The 17,992-nt window shown below is 46.5% G+C and overlaps 1 protein-coding gene across 1 annotated transcript in view; it reads right to left on the bottom strand.

The window, feature by feature from the left end:
- Positions 1–715: 715 nt before the first annotated feature.
- The window catches only part of LOC115471977, a 34,549-nt gene continuing 17,272 nt past the window's right edge, over positions 716–17,992 (bottom strand). The window contains exon 2 of the mRNA XM_030205980.1: positions 716–3,084. Coding sequence (XP_030061840.1) covers positions 1,859–3,084 — 1,226 coding nt within the window. The 3' untranslated portion in view covers positions 716–1,858. The remainder of the gene's footprint in view (positions 3,085–17,992) is intronic.

Below are 17,992 nucleotides of genomic sequence, written 5' to 3'. Positions count from 1 at the left end.
CTCCCTGCGCCCCCTTGCAGCCGGGGCGGACCGCCGCTCCACCCTCGGTACACCACTGCGCTAAGTATACACACATGCACACATTTTCCTCCAAATTTTAGATATGGTGCTCAATGTATGCGCCCAATTTGCATGTCAATTTAATTGAACAATAAGCCAATTAGCGCCAATATCTGCATGCCGACAATCACGCGCAGTATTCCATAAAGATGCGCAGTGTTATAGAATATGGCTGATCTGCACCTAATTTAGGTGCAAGGATTTATACCAGGTTTCAGTTCCTGTAAATCCTCGTGCCCAAAATTGGCCGTGGATCCTGGTGCTCAGCGCCAGTGGTGTAGCTACGTGGGGCCAGGGGGGCCTAGGCCCCTGTAGATTTGGCCCTGGACCCCCTTGCCGACAACACTCTCGAGCCCCCCTCCCACCATCGCCTGCCTTTGCTTTCAGGACGTCAGAAACAGAAGGAAGCCTTTTGCGGGAAGAAGAGGACCTCAGCTGGTGGGGGTTGGGGTCCCCCGCCAGCAAAGGTAGGCGACGACGGGTTGGCGGCGGGAGGGGGGGGTCGAGAGGGTCGGCAGGAGGGGAGGCAAAGTTGGTGGTGGCGGGGTCGGCAATGGCATGGGGGGGTTGGTGGCGCCAGGGGGGGCTAAAATGTGCCCCCTCACCTCGGGCTCTGGACCCCCCTCCCGCCGAAGTCTGGCTACGCCCCTGCTCAGCGCTATTCTATAAATCTAGTCCTTTATAAATAACATATATAATTCACACCTGTATCTGTGCTCTAGCCAAACTGGTCCCCTGAACACCTCTACACCCAGGTCATGTAACGGTAGCTCCTTCTCACTGCGCTTACTTTACATGGGGGTCATTTTATAAGATACAGCATGAAATTACTCCCAGCCAGGGCAATTTCCAAAAGCCATTTACTCGAGTTAATGGACTATCTGAAAATTGCCCACCCTTCCCATGGATACAAGTACAAACTGATGGGTCATTGAGTTCGTGCGGCCGTCAGGACCTGGTGTTTTGCTTTGACTGCAGCAACTCTTTGCCACCCGCCCATAAGCTGCTGTCCTAGGCAACCACTCTGCTTAATGGTTAACCTGGACCTGCTGGTGGCACCTTATAGACTAACCAATTTATTGAGCCATGAGCTCTCAAAAACAAGAGTCCATTTCATCAGGTGCATCTGAGGGTGGACTCTTATCCTTGAAAGCTCATGCCTCAATAGATTGATTAGCCTATATGATGCTGCCATTGTCTTTCATTGTTGGATCATTGGGCAAGTAGAAGCCTGATAAACCCAGCAGTCAGTCCGCTCTGCTCATTAATATTTACATCTCAGATAAGTGCCTTTAAGATTTTTTTGTTTAATACAAAGTGTGATTTTCCAGTGTCTTGGTTATGAAGTCATAAATATATAGTACAAGTGCAATTCTAGAACACATCGATCTCAGAAAGCAGAACGATGGAAAAGTTGTAACCATGGTCTCTAATACGTCTTCAGTCACTGTGGTCCCACCAGGAAAGGAGTCTCATGTCATTCTTCTCTGCATCGCTGCTTCTTGCTGGCCCATGGCTAGAGTCGAGAGGGTGGAAATCTCGGACAGTGCTACAATGGGCCCCTCAGGCCTCCAATACACAGCTGGAAAGGGAAGGCGATGGAGAGGCAAGTACTTTAGTACACAGCATGAGAGGACATGGACCTTTTGGTCTAACCAGCAAGCTGTTTGGTTGAGCGTTCATGAGTCCTTGATAACATACATTTCTTCTTTGGCTGTGGCTCCAACGTGCTCAGTCACCTGCAGTCACATTCTGTCATGCTCCAGCGTGTTAGAGGCTGTGCTGGGGTAAAATAGTCCTAGTGAAGGTCAATACTCTCATACTCACAGTGGTCTGAGTCATCTAACTCAATTCCTGGAACCAGGTTGTAATAATCTGTTGCTTGGTTCATGTAGAGCTTTTCTCGATCTGTAGAGTCCTTCAGAACCTCCGTAACACTCACGGTTTCAGCTTCTGCCTCGCTTCCCGCTGCTACTTCCTCTTCCATTGCTATCTTCTCTCTGGCCACCTTCTTGCCAAGGTCTCCCTCCTTGGCAAGCAAGGAGTCCACAGAAGCCCCTAGTTTGACTTCTACCTCTTCATAGAGGTCCCTGCTGCTTCCCAGGAGAGCTGTGGAGGGTTTCATCAAGCCCAGGTTTTTCTCATTCTCAGCAGGGACAGGCAGCTTGCATGAGATGTATTGATGATGATCTATCAGAGTCCGGGTCCCATTTCTCTCCACTGTGGCCAGGTGGCACTCCTGCCTGCTAATTGCAAAGTTGTTCTTTTTCTTCCGGCGACAGCAGCAGCACCAGCAGGCCACGCCTAAAGCTGCCAAAATAGGGAGGCAGATAAATAGTGCTGTGAAGCGGTGGGACTGGCAGAGGTCATGTCGCTGGATGTGCCGAATGTTCATGCCACGTACATTGTCCGGGCCAGCACATGTCAGGGTGCTGAGCACCTCACTGCTTTGGTTATCAGCAAAATAGATTTTTAGACTGTTGTACAAGGAGCAGGTACAGTCCAAGCTGTTGTTGGAAACCCCAAGTCTGATAAGGGAGGGCTTGAAGATGGTAGACGGAAGTGTCGTGATGTTATTGAAATCCAGATAAATCTCTTGAATCTGGTCGGATGCCTGCAGGAAGCTTTCAGGAAGTTCCTTCAGCTGATTATTCTCCAAATGAATGACTTTTAGAGCAGGAACATCTCCCAGAAAGCCAGCTGGAAGCTCCGTCAGCAGATTGCCATCTAGATGAAGCACCTCTAGCGAGCTATAATGCCCTGCAACATTAATGATGCTGGAGATATTGCTGTCAGAAAGATCGATCTCCTTCAGTCCTGTCACCGTGCTGAAGATGCTCCAGTCCAATGTGCCAATGGAAGAGCCGGTGAAGTTTAAGCAGCACATGCGAGGGGCCTGAGCAGCCAGAAATTCTCTGAAATCTACTGCTAAGCTGCAACTGCAGGCCTCTCCTTCAGCTCCAAGGCCAAAACCCAGACAGTACAGGAAGAAGCAGCAACGCAGGACTGCACAGTGGCAGCAACCTACAGACAAAGGAAAAGAGACACCAGTTAGGGAATTAGTCAGCTGTTTCCTGGGAAAGACCCATAAAGTCAGAGGCCAATAGTCAAAGCCAGTTAAACAATCATCAGTAGCCTATGACCATATAATTGGCCAATCCTTATCTTCAGGGCTGGCTCAAGGGACAGTGGCACCCTGAGCCAACATTTGTATTGGCACCCATCCCCCCCAATCTGGTTTCTCTTCCTCCCTGCCCCCCTGTAATCCAGTATCTACCCCTCCCTCGCTTCCCTCCCCCTTCTGCTGGACCAGGTGAGGCACTGGTGATAAAGGAATGCCAAAATCCTAGTCTAGCAACTATCCCTCTAGGAGTTTGAAGGTACACCAAATTTTGACATCCCTTATCACCGGTGCTCTGAGCCACTGCCTCACCCAGTCCATAGGCTGAGCCGGCCCTGCTCATCCTTTCAAAAATTGACAGAAAACAGGTCTGAATGGCCTGATACTATCGGTATAATTCAGAGATGAAGGGAGGGCAGGGAAGGACAGGACAATATGTTATCTGGATAGCAGCGATTTCAGCCACTGTCAGGTTAAGTTACGTGTTTAGTTCAGACCTAAACCAAATGCACAGCACCAGCACGATGAGCGTGTAGGTATTGTATATTCCGTGATGTAAATATCACGTGTATTCGTGTCAACACCACTGCCGCTGAATAAAATAAACGTGTGATGTAGGAACGCACTTTGGTTCAGTTGCTGTTTTGGTTCCCTTTCTTTTGAAGTCTATTTACCAGTATCTTACTACTACTTCACATTTCTATAGCGCTACTAGGGTTGCGCAGCGCTGCACAGTTTAACAAAAAAGGACAGTCCCTGCTCAAAGGAGCTTACAATCTAAAGGATGAAATGACAAGTTGGCCAGTCTAGATTTCTTGAATACAGGTAAAGTGGTTAGGTGCCAAAGGCGACATTGAAGAGGTGGGCTTTGAGCAATGATTTGTAGATGGGCAGGGAGGGGGCCTGGCGTATGGGCTCAGGGAGTTTATTCCAGGCATGGGGTGAGGCGAGGCAGAAAGGGCGGAGCCTGGAGTTGGCGGTGGTGGAGAAGGGTACTGAAAGGAGGGATTTGTCTTGAGAGCGGAGGTAATGGGTAGGAACGTAAGGGGAGATGAGGGTAGAGAGGTAAGGAGGGGCTGCAGATCGAGTGCATTTGTAGGTTAGAAGGAGAAGCTTGAACTGTATGCGGTACCTGATTGGAAGCCAGTGAAGTGATTTGAGGAGAGGGGTGATGTGACTATATCGGTCCAGGCGGAAGATAAGACGTGCAGCAGAGTTCTCAACGGACTGAAGGGGGAATAGGTGGCAAAGTGGGAGGCCAGTGAGGAGTAGGTTGCAGTAGTCAAGGCGAGAGGTAATGAGAGAGTGGATGAGAGTTTGGGTGGTGTGCTCAGAGAGGAAAGGGCAAATTTTGCTAATGTTGTAGAGGAAGAAGCGACAGGTCTTGGCTATCTGCTGGATATGCGCAGAGAAGGAGAGGGAGGAGTCGAAGATGACTCCAAGGTTGCGGGCACATGAGACGGGGACAATGAGGGTGTTGTCAACTGAGATAGAGAGTGGAGGGAGAGGAGAAGTGGGTTTGGGTGGGAAGACAATAAGCTCGGTCTTGGCCATGTTCAGCTTCAGGTGGCGGTTGGACATCTTCTGTTATCTATCACTCAACCAGTTTCCAGTCTAGTTCACCAGTATCAAAACCTTTTCTGAAATCTGTGCACACCCAGATCTAATCCTCTGGTCACCCAATCAAAGAAACCGTCAGATTGTTTGACGTGATTTCATCAGCTATCACCTGCGGCTTCGTATCTGAGATCCCCAGCTATCCTCTCCTCTGGTAACTTACCCATCACAGGGATCTAACTGGCCACCAGTTACCAAACCCCTCCCTACTATGACTTCTCTGGAGAGACATCTGCTCCTTTCTACTCTTCTATAACACTGCCTGTTTAAAGAAACGACTTAAACAGGTCTCAGCAAAGTCCAAAATATCTGAGCTTCCCGAATATCCTTGAAAATCAATGTTGTTTACTTAGTTGTTAGCTCAGATGTTTGAAATATTTCCTCCCTGCAAATTTCCAGCATTCATGGAGGAGACTTGAAACTTGTATAAATAGCCTCCATGGAGGCATATGGGACTCTAGGCGAACCTTCAGCTGCGCACTTCCACAGGGGTGCTTCTAGGACCTACCTCTCCCATAGTCTAGCATCTTCCCTTCCCCCCTCCATATCCAGCATCTACCCATCCCCTCTCTGCCCCTCCTCCATGCCCTGCACCTCCTCCCCCTTCCCTTCCCTAGCCCATGTAGGCTGTCCAGCATCTCACCAACCCTTTCCTATTCCCACGTCCCCACTTTCCAGCATCCCCCTACCCCCAAGGTGCCCAGTATCTCCCCTTTCCTTCCATATCACGGTTTCAAGGTGACCAGTATCGTTTCTCCCCTTCTCTTCCCTCTTTCTCCCATGTCCAGCATGTCCCCCTCTTCGCTTCTCCCTACTGAGCCTGCCAACACCGCCACCCTATCTTCACCTAAGTCTGAAGCAAAATAGACGTCAGTGTGGCACGAGGCCTTGAACATAGGCCCCTGCTCAAGGCCTGCTGTGTGTCTTGTCCCCTCCAGGTAGAACATGGCAGGACTTGAGCTGGACCTGTGCTGAAAGGCCTTGTGTCATGCTCCCAGCAGCTGCTAGGTGCTGCCTTCCTACTGGCACCATGTCTAGCCTGCCTACAGATAGGGTCAGTGCTGGGTATGGGGAGTTCTATGTGAAAATGTCCTAGTTCCACTCTGCACCCATTGTTGGGTGAGGGAGATGTCTGTGGATGCAGAATATAAGCTTTCAAGTTAGAAACAGCTAAGGTTCTGCCTGTTGAGTAGAGCTGAAACCTTTAGTTGCTCGACCAGAGTAAAGGAGTTATGACTTTTATATCTACTGCACAATTTTTAGAACAGGAACTGTGTCTTATTCTGACTGACAGAGTGGCGGTGTATGCAAATCTTTCTCATGCATATTCATTATGGGTATCCTGAAGACCCGACTGGCTGGGGATGCTCAGAGGACTGGGTTGAGAAGTGCGAGAGCAGAAGCATGCTCTGGGCAAAGCCCGTTCTTTAAGAGGTGGGAGGGTCTCTGCTTTATGTGTCCATGACTTTCACAGGGTCTCTTCCTATTTAACGTTCAGTTTCCTCAATAAGTACCTGTATATGTAATATGTACAGCGCTTTGATTGTAAGCTCAGAGAGGCAGTGTATCGAGTTCCGTCCCCTTTCCCTTTCCCTCACAGTTGCCAGAACAACAGATGATGTCAGAGGCAGCCTTTTGGGAGCCAAGAGCACTGTTTCCATGTTCCTCTCTGGAGTTAAAGCCCAAACAAAACACAGAGATAACCTGTTAATGAACTGCAGAGCTGCCAAGTTACCCATTCCAAGAGGGAGACTCTTTAGCCAGTCCTGGTTTTAAACTTATATCCATAGAAATAAAATAAAACATGGAAAAGAAAATAAGATGACACCTTTTTTATTGGACATAACTTAATACATTTCTTGATTAGCTTTCGAAGGTTGCCCTTCTTCCTCAGATCGGAAATAAGCAAATGTGCTGGCTGACAGTGTATATAAGTGATAACATTCAAGCATTACTATGACAGTAAAATAGATACCATTGGACATTCTACATGGAATGTTGCTACTATTGGAGATTCTACATGGAATGTTGCTATTCCACTAGCAACATTCCATGTAGAAGGCTGCGCAGGCTTCTGTTTCTGTGAGTCTGACGTCCTGCACGTACGTGCAGGACGTCAGACTCACAGAAGCAGAAGCCTGCGCGGCCACGTTGGTGATCCGCAAGGGCCGCCTTCTACATGGAATGTTGCTAGTGGAATAGCAACATTCCATGTAGAATCTATAGAAATCAAACAAAATAAAACATGGAAAAGAAAATAAGATGATACCTTTTTTATTGGACATAACTTAACACATTTCTTGATTAGCTTTCGAAGGTTGCCCTTCTTCGTCAGATCGGAAATAAGCAAATGTGCTAGCTGACAGTGTATATAAGTGAAAACCTTCAAGCATTACTATGACAGTCTGACAGGGTGGGAGGATGGGGGTGGGTAGGAGGTATGCATGGGGACATCAAAGCATATCATTGATATTCTAACAGGATGGGTGTTGGTAGGTTAGAGGAGGGTGGTAAACAGAGAAATACAATTTTATGGTTTATAATGGGCTAGAAAACCCAGATCCTTGTTAAGTCCTGTCTGTTGGGTGTCCAAAGGGACTCATATATACTATCTGCTACCACATTTGCTTATTTCCGATCTGACGAAGAAGGGCAACCTTCGAAAGCTAATCAAGAAATGTATTAAGTTATGTCCAATAAAAAAGGTATCATCTTATTTTCTTTTCCATGTTTTATTTTATTTCTATCGATTACCTTTAAAAGTGGACGAACACGGCTACCACACCTCTCTACTCAAACTCATATCTCAAAGCAGTGTAGTATTTGTAGTCCAGGATTCTATCCATTGCAATCAGTGCTGCAGGTCCCATAATGCACCAGGATGAGGTTGGGAGAAATCCTGGCCAAAAAGTCTCCCTCCTGGAATGGGTAACTGCATGGGCCAGCTTTCAGTGTCTGTTTGAGTCTCCGGGTGTGTCATGCTTCCATCTGTGAGTCTGCAGTTACTTGAGCAAGTTCCTGTAAACTGGTGGTATCCTTTGTTCTTGGAGGCGCTGTTTCTCAGTTTTAGTTTTCTGACTTCCTTTCTTGGTGCCTTCTGGTACCTGTAGCATTGATTTCAAGTGGCCGAGGTAGGCCTGCAAATCTCACAATGCCCTGGGAATATAAACTCAAACCCTCAGGCTGAAATTCTCCCTGCAGAGAGAAGGTGTTGCTGTCACACATTTTAAGTTCATGCCAGATGTCTACAGTCCAGTTAAGCACTTTATTCAGAGCTATGGTTACCCTGTTCCAGAAGGGAGGTTTTAGGCTAGTCCAGGATTTCAGAGAACCCCATCCTCATGTGTTCTAGTAAATGCAGTGTAGGTTCAATGAGGAGACTCGGGGATTAGAAGGATCACATTATTTTGGGATGTAACTTTAAAAGCCTGTGTGTTGCACTTGATGGACCTTTGCTCTGGCTGGTCTTAGGTTCTTATGTTAGGTCTGGCTGAAAAATGTCCCTCTTAGCTCTACTATACATGAGGGAGGCCTACGTGTTTACAAAAGGTAGAGGGAGGGGGGGACGGAGAGAAAAGGAAGTAAAAGGAACTGTCTTGTTTGCTAAGTCTTCATTCCATGACAAGTCCAATCCTGGCAGTAATAAATTTCTTTCAGTAATCTGCAGAGCTGTCAAGCTGTCCTGTTCTAGGAGGGAGATGATTTTGAGTCGGTCCTGGATTTTTACCATCTGCATCCTGTGCACTATGAGACCTGCGGCACTGATTTCAATAGATAGAATCAGAAACTGCTTTAGGAAGTAAGTAGAGGAGTGTGTTAGTCCACTCTTAAAGGTTATCAATAGAAATCAAACAAAATAAAACATGGAAAAGAAAATAAGATGACACCTTTTTTATTGGACATAACTTAATACATTTCTTGATTAGCTTTCGAAGGTTGCCCTTCTTCCTCAGATCGGAAATAAGCAAATGTGCTAGCTGACAGTGTATATAAGTGAAAACATTCAAGCATTACTATGACAGTAAAATAGATACCATTGGAGATTCTACATGGAATGTTGCTACTATTGGAGATTCTACATGGAATGTTGCTATTCCACTAGCAACATTCCATGTAGAAGGCTGCGCAGGCTTCTGTTTCTGTGAGTCTGACGTCCTGCACGTACGTGCAGGACGTCAGACTCACAGAAGCAGAAGCCTGCGCGGCCACATTGGTGATCTACAAGGGCTGACTTCTACATGGAATGTTGCTAGTGGAATAGCAACATTCCATGTAGAATCTATAGAAATCAAACAAAATAAAACATGGAAAAGAAAATAAGATGATACCTTTTTTATTGGACATAACTTAATACATTTCTTGATTAGCTTTCGAAGGTCGCCCTTCTTCCTCAGATCGGAAATAAGCAAATGTGCTAGCTGACAGTGTATGTAAGTGAAAACATTCAAGCATTACTATGACAGTCTGACAGGGTGGGAGGATGGGGGGTGGGTAGGAGGTATGCATGGGGACATCAAAGCATATCATTGATATTCTAATAGGATGGGTGTGGATAGGTGAGGGGTGGGGTGATCAACAGAGACATACAGCTTTATGGTTTATAATGGGCTAGGAACCCCAGATCCTTGTTAAGTCCTTTCTCTTGGGTGTTAAAATATTCAATCATTCTGACTTCAAAGGTCTTACGTTCTTGTATGGTTTTAAAGTTACCTTTCAGTATTCTCACTGTGAAATCACTGGTACAGTGTCCTGGTTCTGTGAAGTGCTGTCCCATCGGGGTGGGGGCCCTACTGGCTGTATTGTTCATATGATGTCTATGTAAATTGAATCTTGTCTTAAGCATCTGGCCTGTTTCTCCAATATATAAAAAAGGTATCATCTTATTTTCTTTTCCAGGTTTTATTTTGTTTGATTTCTATTGATAACCTTAAGAGTGGACTAACACAGCTACCACACTCCTCTACAATAGACAGAATCAGAAACTGCTTTGGGAACTAAGTTGAAAACCAGGACTTGCCAAAAAGTCTCCCTCCTAGAACTGGGTAACTTGGCAGCTCTGAGTCTGTGGCTGGCCTGACCTGGCCCTTTTTGTGCCCGGTGCTGCCACCTCATCCAGGATCAGCTGAAGAGGCTATTCCTGTTTTTGTTTTGCATTTTATTAAGGAAAGAAAACTTCAGCTCCCTGCATGCAGTGGGGGAAAACCCAGCACTGGACTGGATCAGCCTGTTGGGTTCTGGTGGGAGCTGACTGAACATCTGGACAACCAAAGAGTAGAAGGAGTGCTTGGGGAGGATAAAGTAATAGCGGAAAAACTAAACAATTTCTTTGCCTTGCTTTTTACTCAGGAGGATGGTGGGGTCACACATACCAAACAGCAAAACAGAAAAGTACCAGCAGCCTTCAAAAAAAGGGGAACAAAACTTTAATCATGTGTTTAGAGGAACATATCTTTGAATGGAACCGACATGGTCTGTGTTTCAGCGCTGAGCACCTGCGACAGGGGTCATACATACACCATAAACCTTCTTTGATGGTGATTATTCAGAGCACATTAAAGTAAGTCTAGAAGATGTAATAGATCAAATTGATAAACTCAAGAGTAACAAATCACCAGGACCAGATGGCATTCACCCTAGAGTCCTGAAAGAGTCCAGACATAGCATGGATAGGCAGACTGGATTCTTGCCTTCATTTTCTCTATGTCTAATGTTTCTATGACATGAAATTGCCAATCTGTTACTTGTTATCTGTACCCTAACATTTAAAATGGCCACGATACCAGATAGGGAAAGTGGAATGCCTTTTTGGTGGGAGGGGCCAAACAAACCAATCTCTGACCATGGCCCTGAAGCTCTCTAATTGCTGATATTGTGAATCGATTTTGTACTTGTTCCAAAAATACAAAGACTAGGGGACACTCAAGGAATTTACATGGAAATAGTTTTAAAACAAATAGGAGGAAATATTTTTTCACTCAAAGAATACTTAAGCTCTGGGACTCGCTTCCGGAGGATGTGGTAACAGCGGTTAGCGTATCTGGATTTAAAAAAGGTTTGGACAAGTTCCTGGAGGAAAAGTCCATAGTCTGTTATTGAGGTAGACATGGGGGGAAGCCACTGCTTGCCCTGGGATTGGTAGCATGGAATGTTGCTGCTATTTGGGTTTCTGCCGGAAACTTGTGACCTGGCTTTGGCCACTGTTGGAAACAGGATACTTGGCTAGATGGACCATTGATCTGACCCAGTATGGCTATTCTTATTTCCTTATGTACATGACACATGGATGAATGAAAAGACCCCTCACCCCAGTCATTATGGATTCACTTGATGGGTAAATTAATGTCATTGGAGAGGTTCAAGGCATCGATGTCAGAAGGTACGGCGAACTCTGTGATAGGAAGAAATGAATCTGTGGCATTGGCTGGTCCTATCTAAATGTTAGTTCTGAGTGTGGATATCAGAGGTGTGGTTGGGAGGAATGTGGGGAATGTAACTGGTGTCAGAGTACGCTGTCGGTTTTTGAATGAATGCAGAATCTAACATTAAGTTACAGAGATGTCCACAGGTGTTTTGCTGAGAAGAAACTCCATTTATATATAATATATATCTGTACTTGGCCCCTTAGCTGTATGGTAAGCTGTATTGTAGAAAAGCATTAGTATCGTAGCAGTGTCATTTGAATGTGCTAATTGTGTGCTCATTGGATATTCCATCGTTATCATGTTTACGTTTATTTATTTATTTATTTGCTGCATTTGTACCCCACATTTTCCCACCTATTTGCAGGCTCAATGTGGCTTACACTATGTTGCAAAAGGTATAATCATAATCAGAGTAAGAGGTATGGTCTAATTTAACATATTACTGTGTAAGAAATTAGGTAGATAGGTCAGTAGAATTATTTACATAACACAAAATAAAACAGGTAAGATATAATGACCAGTAGTGATAATGTGATTAACATAATCAAATTAGAAGGGATCAGTATTAGTTGCTTTAGATGTAGAATGGAATCAAGTCATTATTGTTCTGAACAGACAGCTTCTCCATATCAGCGATATACCAAAGCCCTGTAATCCATTTATTTGTTACATTTGTATCCCACATTTTCCCACCTCTTTGCAGGCTCAATGTGGCTTACAATATAACATGATTAATGGAGTTGGTTACTACTACTACTACTACTACTTAACATTTCTAGAGCGCTACTAGGGTTACGCAGCGCTGTACAATTTAACAAAGAGAGACAGTCCCTGCTCAAAGAGCTTACAATCTAATAGACAAGTGAACGGTCGGTCCGATAGGGGCAGTCAAATTGGGGCAGTCTGGATTCACTGAACGGTAAGGGTTAGGTGCCGAACGCAGCATTGAAGAGGTGGGCTTTAAGCAAAGACTTGAAGATGGGCAGGGAGGGGGCTTGGCGTAAGGGTTCAGGAAGGTTGTTCCAAGCATAGGGTGAGGCGAGGCAGAATGAGCGGAGCCTGGAGTTGGCGGTGGTGGAGAAGGGTACTGAGAGGAGGGATTTATCCTGTGAACGGAGGTTACGGGCGGGAACGTAAGGGGAGATGAGGGTAGAGAGGTAGTGAGGGGCAGCAGACTGAGTGCATTTGTAGGTAAGAAGGAGAAGCTTGAATTGAATGCGGTATCTGATCGGAAGCCAGTGAAGTGACCTGAGGAGAGGGGTGATATGAGTATATCGGTTCTGGCGGAATATGAGACGTGCAGCAGAGTTCTGAACAGACTGAAGGGGGGATAGATGGCTAAGTGGGAGGCCGGTGAGGAGTAAGTTGCAGTAGTCCAGGCGAGAGGTAATGAGAGCGTGGACGAGAGTTCGGGTGGTGTGTTCAGAGAGGAAAGGGCGAATTTTGCTGATGTTAAAGAGGAAGAAGCGACAGGTCTTGGCTATCTGCTGGATATGCGCAGAGAAGGAAAGAGAGGAGTCAAAGATGACTCCGAGGTTGCGGGCAGATGAGACGGGGAGGATGAGGGTGTTATCAACTGAGATAGAAAGTGGAGGAAGAGGAGAAGTGGGTTTTGGTGGAAAGACGATAAGCTCGGTCTTGGACATGTTCAGTTTCAGGTGGCGGTTGGACATCCAGGCAGCAATGTCGGATAAGCAGGCCGATACCTTTGCCTGGGTCTCCGCGGTGATGTCTGGTGTGGAGAGATACAGTTGGGTGTCATCAGCATAGAGATGATACTGGAAACCATGAGATGAGATCAGGGAGCCCAGGGAAGAGGTGTAGATTGAGAAGAGAAGGGGTCCAAGGACCGATCCCTGGGGAACACCAACAGATAAGGGGATGGGGGTGGAGGAAGATCCATGAGAGTGAACTTTGAAGGTGCGGTGGGAGAGATAGGAGGAGAACCAGGAGAGGACAGAGCCCTGGAACCCAAATGAGGACAGTGTGGCAAGAAGTAAGTCATGATTGACAGTGTCAAAAGCGGCGGATAGATCCAGGAGGATGAGGATGGAGTAGTGGCCTCTGGATTTGGCAAGGAACAGGTCATTACAGACTTTAGAAAGTGCTGTTTCTGTCGAGTGAAGAGGGCGAAAACCGGATTGAAGCGGATCAAGGATGGCATGAGAGGAGAGAAAATCAAGGCAGCGGCTGTGGACTGCGCGCTCAAGTGTCTTGGAGAGGAAGGGTAGGAGGGAGATGGGGCGGTAGTTGGAGGGACAGGTAGGGTCTAGTGATGGTTTTTTGAGGAGTGGCGTAACTACAGCATGCTTGAAGGTGTCGGGGACAGTTGCAGTGGAGAGAGAGAGGTTGAGGATATGACAGATGGAGGGGGTGATAGTAGGAGAGATGGTGTTAAGTAAGTTGGTGGGGATGGGATCAGAGGAACAAGTGGTGCATTTTGAGGAGGAAAGAAGGCGGGCGGTTTCCTCCTCGGAGATATCAGGAAAGGAGGAGAAGGAGGTCTGGGTTGGTTGGTTGAGGGAGAGGGTTGAAGGGTGAAGAGGAGGAGGTGGCTTGGTAGTGAACTCAAGGTTGATCTTTTGCACCTTGTCGCGGAAGTAGTCAGCCAGTGATTGAGGAGAGAGTGACGGGGGGGTGGGAGCGGAGGGCACTTTGAGGAGGGAGTTAAGGGTGGCGAAGAGACGACGAGGGTTAGAGCTGAGAGAATTAGTCAATTGGGTGTAATAGTCCTGTTTGGCAAGGAATAGTGAGGACTGGAAGGAGGATAGCATGAATTTGTAGTGAAGGAAATCTGAATGGGTGCGAGATTTCCTCCAGAGGCGTTCAGCAGATCGGGCGCAGGAGCGAAGGTAACGGATGCAAGGGGTCAGCCAGGGCTGGGGATTAGTACGCCTTGTGGGACGGGAGGTGGATGGTGCAAGGGTGTCCAGAGCAGAGGAGAGAGTGGCATTGTAAGCGGAGACAGCCTCGTCAACAGACTCGGAGGACATGATGGAGGGGAGGAGATTAGAAATACTAGATGATAAGGTGGGAGGGTCAATAATCTGGAGATTCCTGGAAGTAGTGGTTAATGTTGGGCGGGGCTGAGGGGGAGGGTGAAGAAGTGTGAAGGTGATCAGGTGATGATCAGAGACAGGAAGAGCTGAGGTGTGGAAATTGGAGGGTGAGCCGGAAGAGGAGAGGACGAGGTCAAGGCAATGGCCATCACGGTGAGTAGGGGTGGTGGAACAAAGCTGGAGGTTGAAGGAGGATGTTAGAGTGAGGAACTGAGAAGCGTGAGAGTTGGACAGGTCATCAACGTGTATGTTGAAGTCTCCGAGAATGAGGGATGGAGATGAGGGTTCAAGAAAAACAGAAAGCCAGGCATCGAAGTCGGTGAGGAAGGAAGGGAGGGATTTATCAGGGGGGCGGTAAATGACTGCCACTCTGAGTGGCAACGGGTAGAATAGACGGATGGAGTGGACTTCAAAGGATGAGAAGCAGTGAGACTGTGGTAGGAGGAGGGGTTGGAAGCTACAGGAGGGCGAGAGTAGTAACCCGACGCCTCCTCCACGGCCAACTAGGCGGGGAGTATGGGAGAAGAGATAGCCTCCATGGCATAGAGCCGCAACTGAGGCAGAGTCGTCAGGGGAGAGCCAGGTTTCAGTTAGGGCAAGCAGGTGAAGGGAATGAGAGATGAAGAGATCGTGGGTGAAGGGAAGTTTGTTGCAGACCGAGTGGGCATTCCACAGTGCACATGAGAAGGGGAGGGAAGAGGGGGGGAGGAGGGGAATAGATATGAGATTGGAGACATCCCGGAAACGTTTGCATGGATAGGACGAAGACAGGTGTGGGGGACCTGGATTGGGATTGATGTCTCCTGCGGATAGCAGGAGGAGGAGCAAGAGAGTGCGGAGGAGGGTGGGGGAGGTAGGGCGACGAAGGCGACGAAGACGGGATGCGCTTAGGAGGAATGGGGATGGGTTAATGGCAGGAAGGAAGTGTTGAAGGTTGAGAGCTAGGAAGGAGGAGGGGGACAGGAGAGATGGTGAGGTGGTGAGGGACGGGGGTGAGTAGGGTATTGCAGTAGTGAGCAAGATGGGAGAGGACATGGGTGGGCAGTGAGTTCCAGTGGTAGACAGCGGTAGGGGGAGGGGAAAAAGATTAGGAAGGGACAGGGCAAGGAAGAGGTTAGAAATTAGACAATTAGTGTTATAGAAAGATTTTGGGTCACATGGTAAAGATATACATGGTAGAAATATTAACAAGCAGATAATGTAATACAAATTTTAAGTGTATATAGAGGTAGAAATATAACTTGCAGATTATATAAGACAGTTCTGAATGTCTGTGGAGCAGTTGTGTACATTCACATTTCTTGGTCTTTGTGGTATGCCTTATCGAAGAGATGGGTCTTCAGTAGTTTACGGAAGTTAGTTAATTCGTAGATTGTTTTTAAAATGTGCGGCAGTGCGTTCCATAACTGTGTGCTCAGGTAAGAGAAGTTTGACGCATGTGTTAATGTGTATTTTGGCCCTTTGCAGCTGGGGAAGTGGAGGTTGAGGAATGTGCGGGATGATCTTTTAGCATTCCTGGGTGGTAAATCTATCAGGTCTGACATATAGGCTGGGGCATCTCCATGAATGATTTTGTGAACTAGGGAGCATATCTTGAATGTGATGTAAGTTTTACATTAAACTGTACCTCCTGTAAACTGCCTTGGGTGAATCTCTTCATAAAGGCGGTTAATAAATCCCAATAAATAAAATTTATGGCTGCACAGATATCCACTTAAAGTTATACGTATTTTCAGCGAGTTTAACCAAGTTAGTGGAATCCCTGGAATCCAACTTAAAACAAGAACTTATCCATTTAAAGTTATATAAAAATAATACCCAAGATGACTTTCTTAAATGTGGTCTCCAGTTATGCATTTCTCTTGCAATAGCAATACTAACTTCGTCAATCACAAAATTTGCAGTTGAAAAACTTGATCAGGCCAAGACATGAGATTTGACCATATTTTTCATTCAGGTGCTTATAGTTCTCAAAGAAAAGATCAATAGATTTATCAATGGAAAAGAACTGAATATTGTCAGCATAAATGTACTGTAAGCCCAAACAGGCCAAAAACGTGACTCAAGAAAATATCCAACAACACAGCAGAAAGAGAAGAACCTTGAGGTACCCTAAAGTAGGCCTACTACTACTACTACTATTTAGCATTTCTATAGCGCTACAAGGCGTACGCAGCGCTGCACAAACATAGAAGAAAGACAGTCCCTGCTCAGAGAGCTTACAATCTAATAGACAAAAAATAAAGTAAGCAAATCAAATCAATTAATGTGTACAGGAAGGAGGAGAGGAGGGTAGGTGGAGGCGAGTGGTTACAAGTGGTTACGAGTCAAAAGCAATGTTAAAGAGGTGGGCTTTCAGTCTAGATTTAAAGGTGGCCAAGGATGGGGCAAGACATAGGGGCTCGGGAAGTTTATTCCATGCGTAGGGTGCAGCAAGACAGAAGGCGCAAAGTCTACTACTATTGAAGATTCTAGATGGAATGTTGCTACTACTACTACTATTTAGCATTTCTATAGCGCTACAAGGCGTACGCAGCGCTGCACAAACATAGAAGAAAGACAGTCCCTGCTCGAAGAGCTTACAATCAAATAGACAAAAATAAAGTAAGCAAATCAAATCAATTAATGTGAACGGGAAGGAAGAGAGGAGGGTAGGTGGAGGCGAGTGGTTACGAGTCAAAAGCAATGTTAAAGAGGTGAGCTTTCAGTCTAGATTTAAAGGTGGCCAAGGATGGGGCAAGACGTAGGGGCTCAGGAAGTTTATTCCAGGCGTAGGGTGCAGCGAGACAAAAGGCGCAAAGTCTGGAGTTGGCGGAAGTGGAGAAGGGAACAGATAAGAAGGATTTATCCATGGAGCGGAGTGCACGGGAAGGGGTGTAGGGAAGGACGAGTGTGGAGAGATACTGGGGAGCAGCAGAGTGAGTACATTTATAGGTTAGTAGAAGAAGTTTGAACAGGATGCGAAAACGGATAGGGAGCCAGTGAAGGCCTCAAACCTAAGACCCACAACTGAACATTTCCAAAATGTAATAAAAGGGCTACTACACCACTCCAACATGGTTCCAGAAATTCCTATAGCCTCCCGTCTTCTTAACAAGATCTCTTGATTGACGTGGAGGGGCATTTTCGATGCGGCATCTAAGTCCGATTTTTAATAGGAAAGAAGGTCATTTTTGAAAAAGAAAAACGTCTATCTTTTTTTTTTTAATACTGTTTCAAACAAGGTTTTCTGCTTTGGACGTTTTGTTTTTTGGTCCATTTTCAAACTCTCTCTCCCCCCCCCCCCCCCAAGAATAATTGCAAAACATAGAAAATCTAGCCATTGGGATGTAGGAGGGGCCAGCATTTTAAGTAGACTGGTCCCTCAGACATCCTAGGAGAGCAATAGGGCACCCTGTGGACTGCTGTGGACCTCATATAAATGTTCCCAGGTACACAACTCACTTTGGCTCCCTTATCCCCTGAGGCCTCTAAAACCCACCCAAAACCTACTGCCCCCCACTGTACACCACTACAATAGCCCTTATGGGTGAACAGAGCACCTATATGAGGGTACAGTAGGGTTTTTGTAACTTTGGGAGAGGTCACAGTTTCCACCACAAGTGTGACAAGGACCTGAGTCCCCCCACTCCACACTGCACTGCACCGACCACTCACTACTCCAGGGACCTGGATGCTGCTCTAAAAGGCCTGACTTCAACATCTGAGGCTGT

The sequence above is a fragment of the Microcaecilia unicolor genome, chromosome 6 (assembly GCF_901765095.1).
Source record: "Microcaecilia unicolor chromosome 6, aMicUni1.1, whole genome shotgun sequence".
NCBI lineage: Eukaryota > Metazoa > Chordata > Amphibia > Gymnophiona > Siphonopidae > Microcaecilia > Microcaecilia unicolor.
The sequence above is the reverse complement of the archived record's forward strand: the minus strand, read 5'-3'. Positions and strand labels throughout refer to the sequence as shown.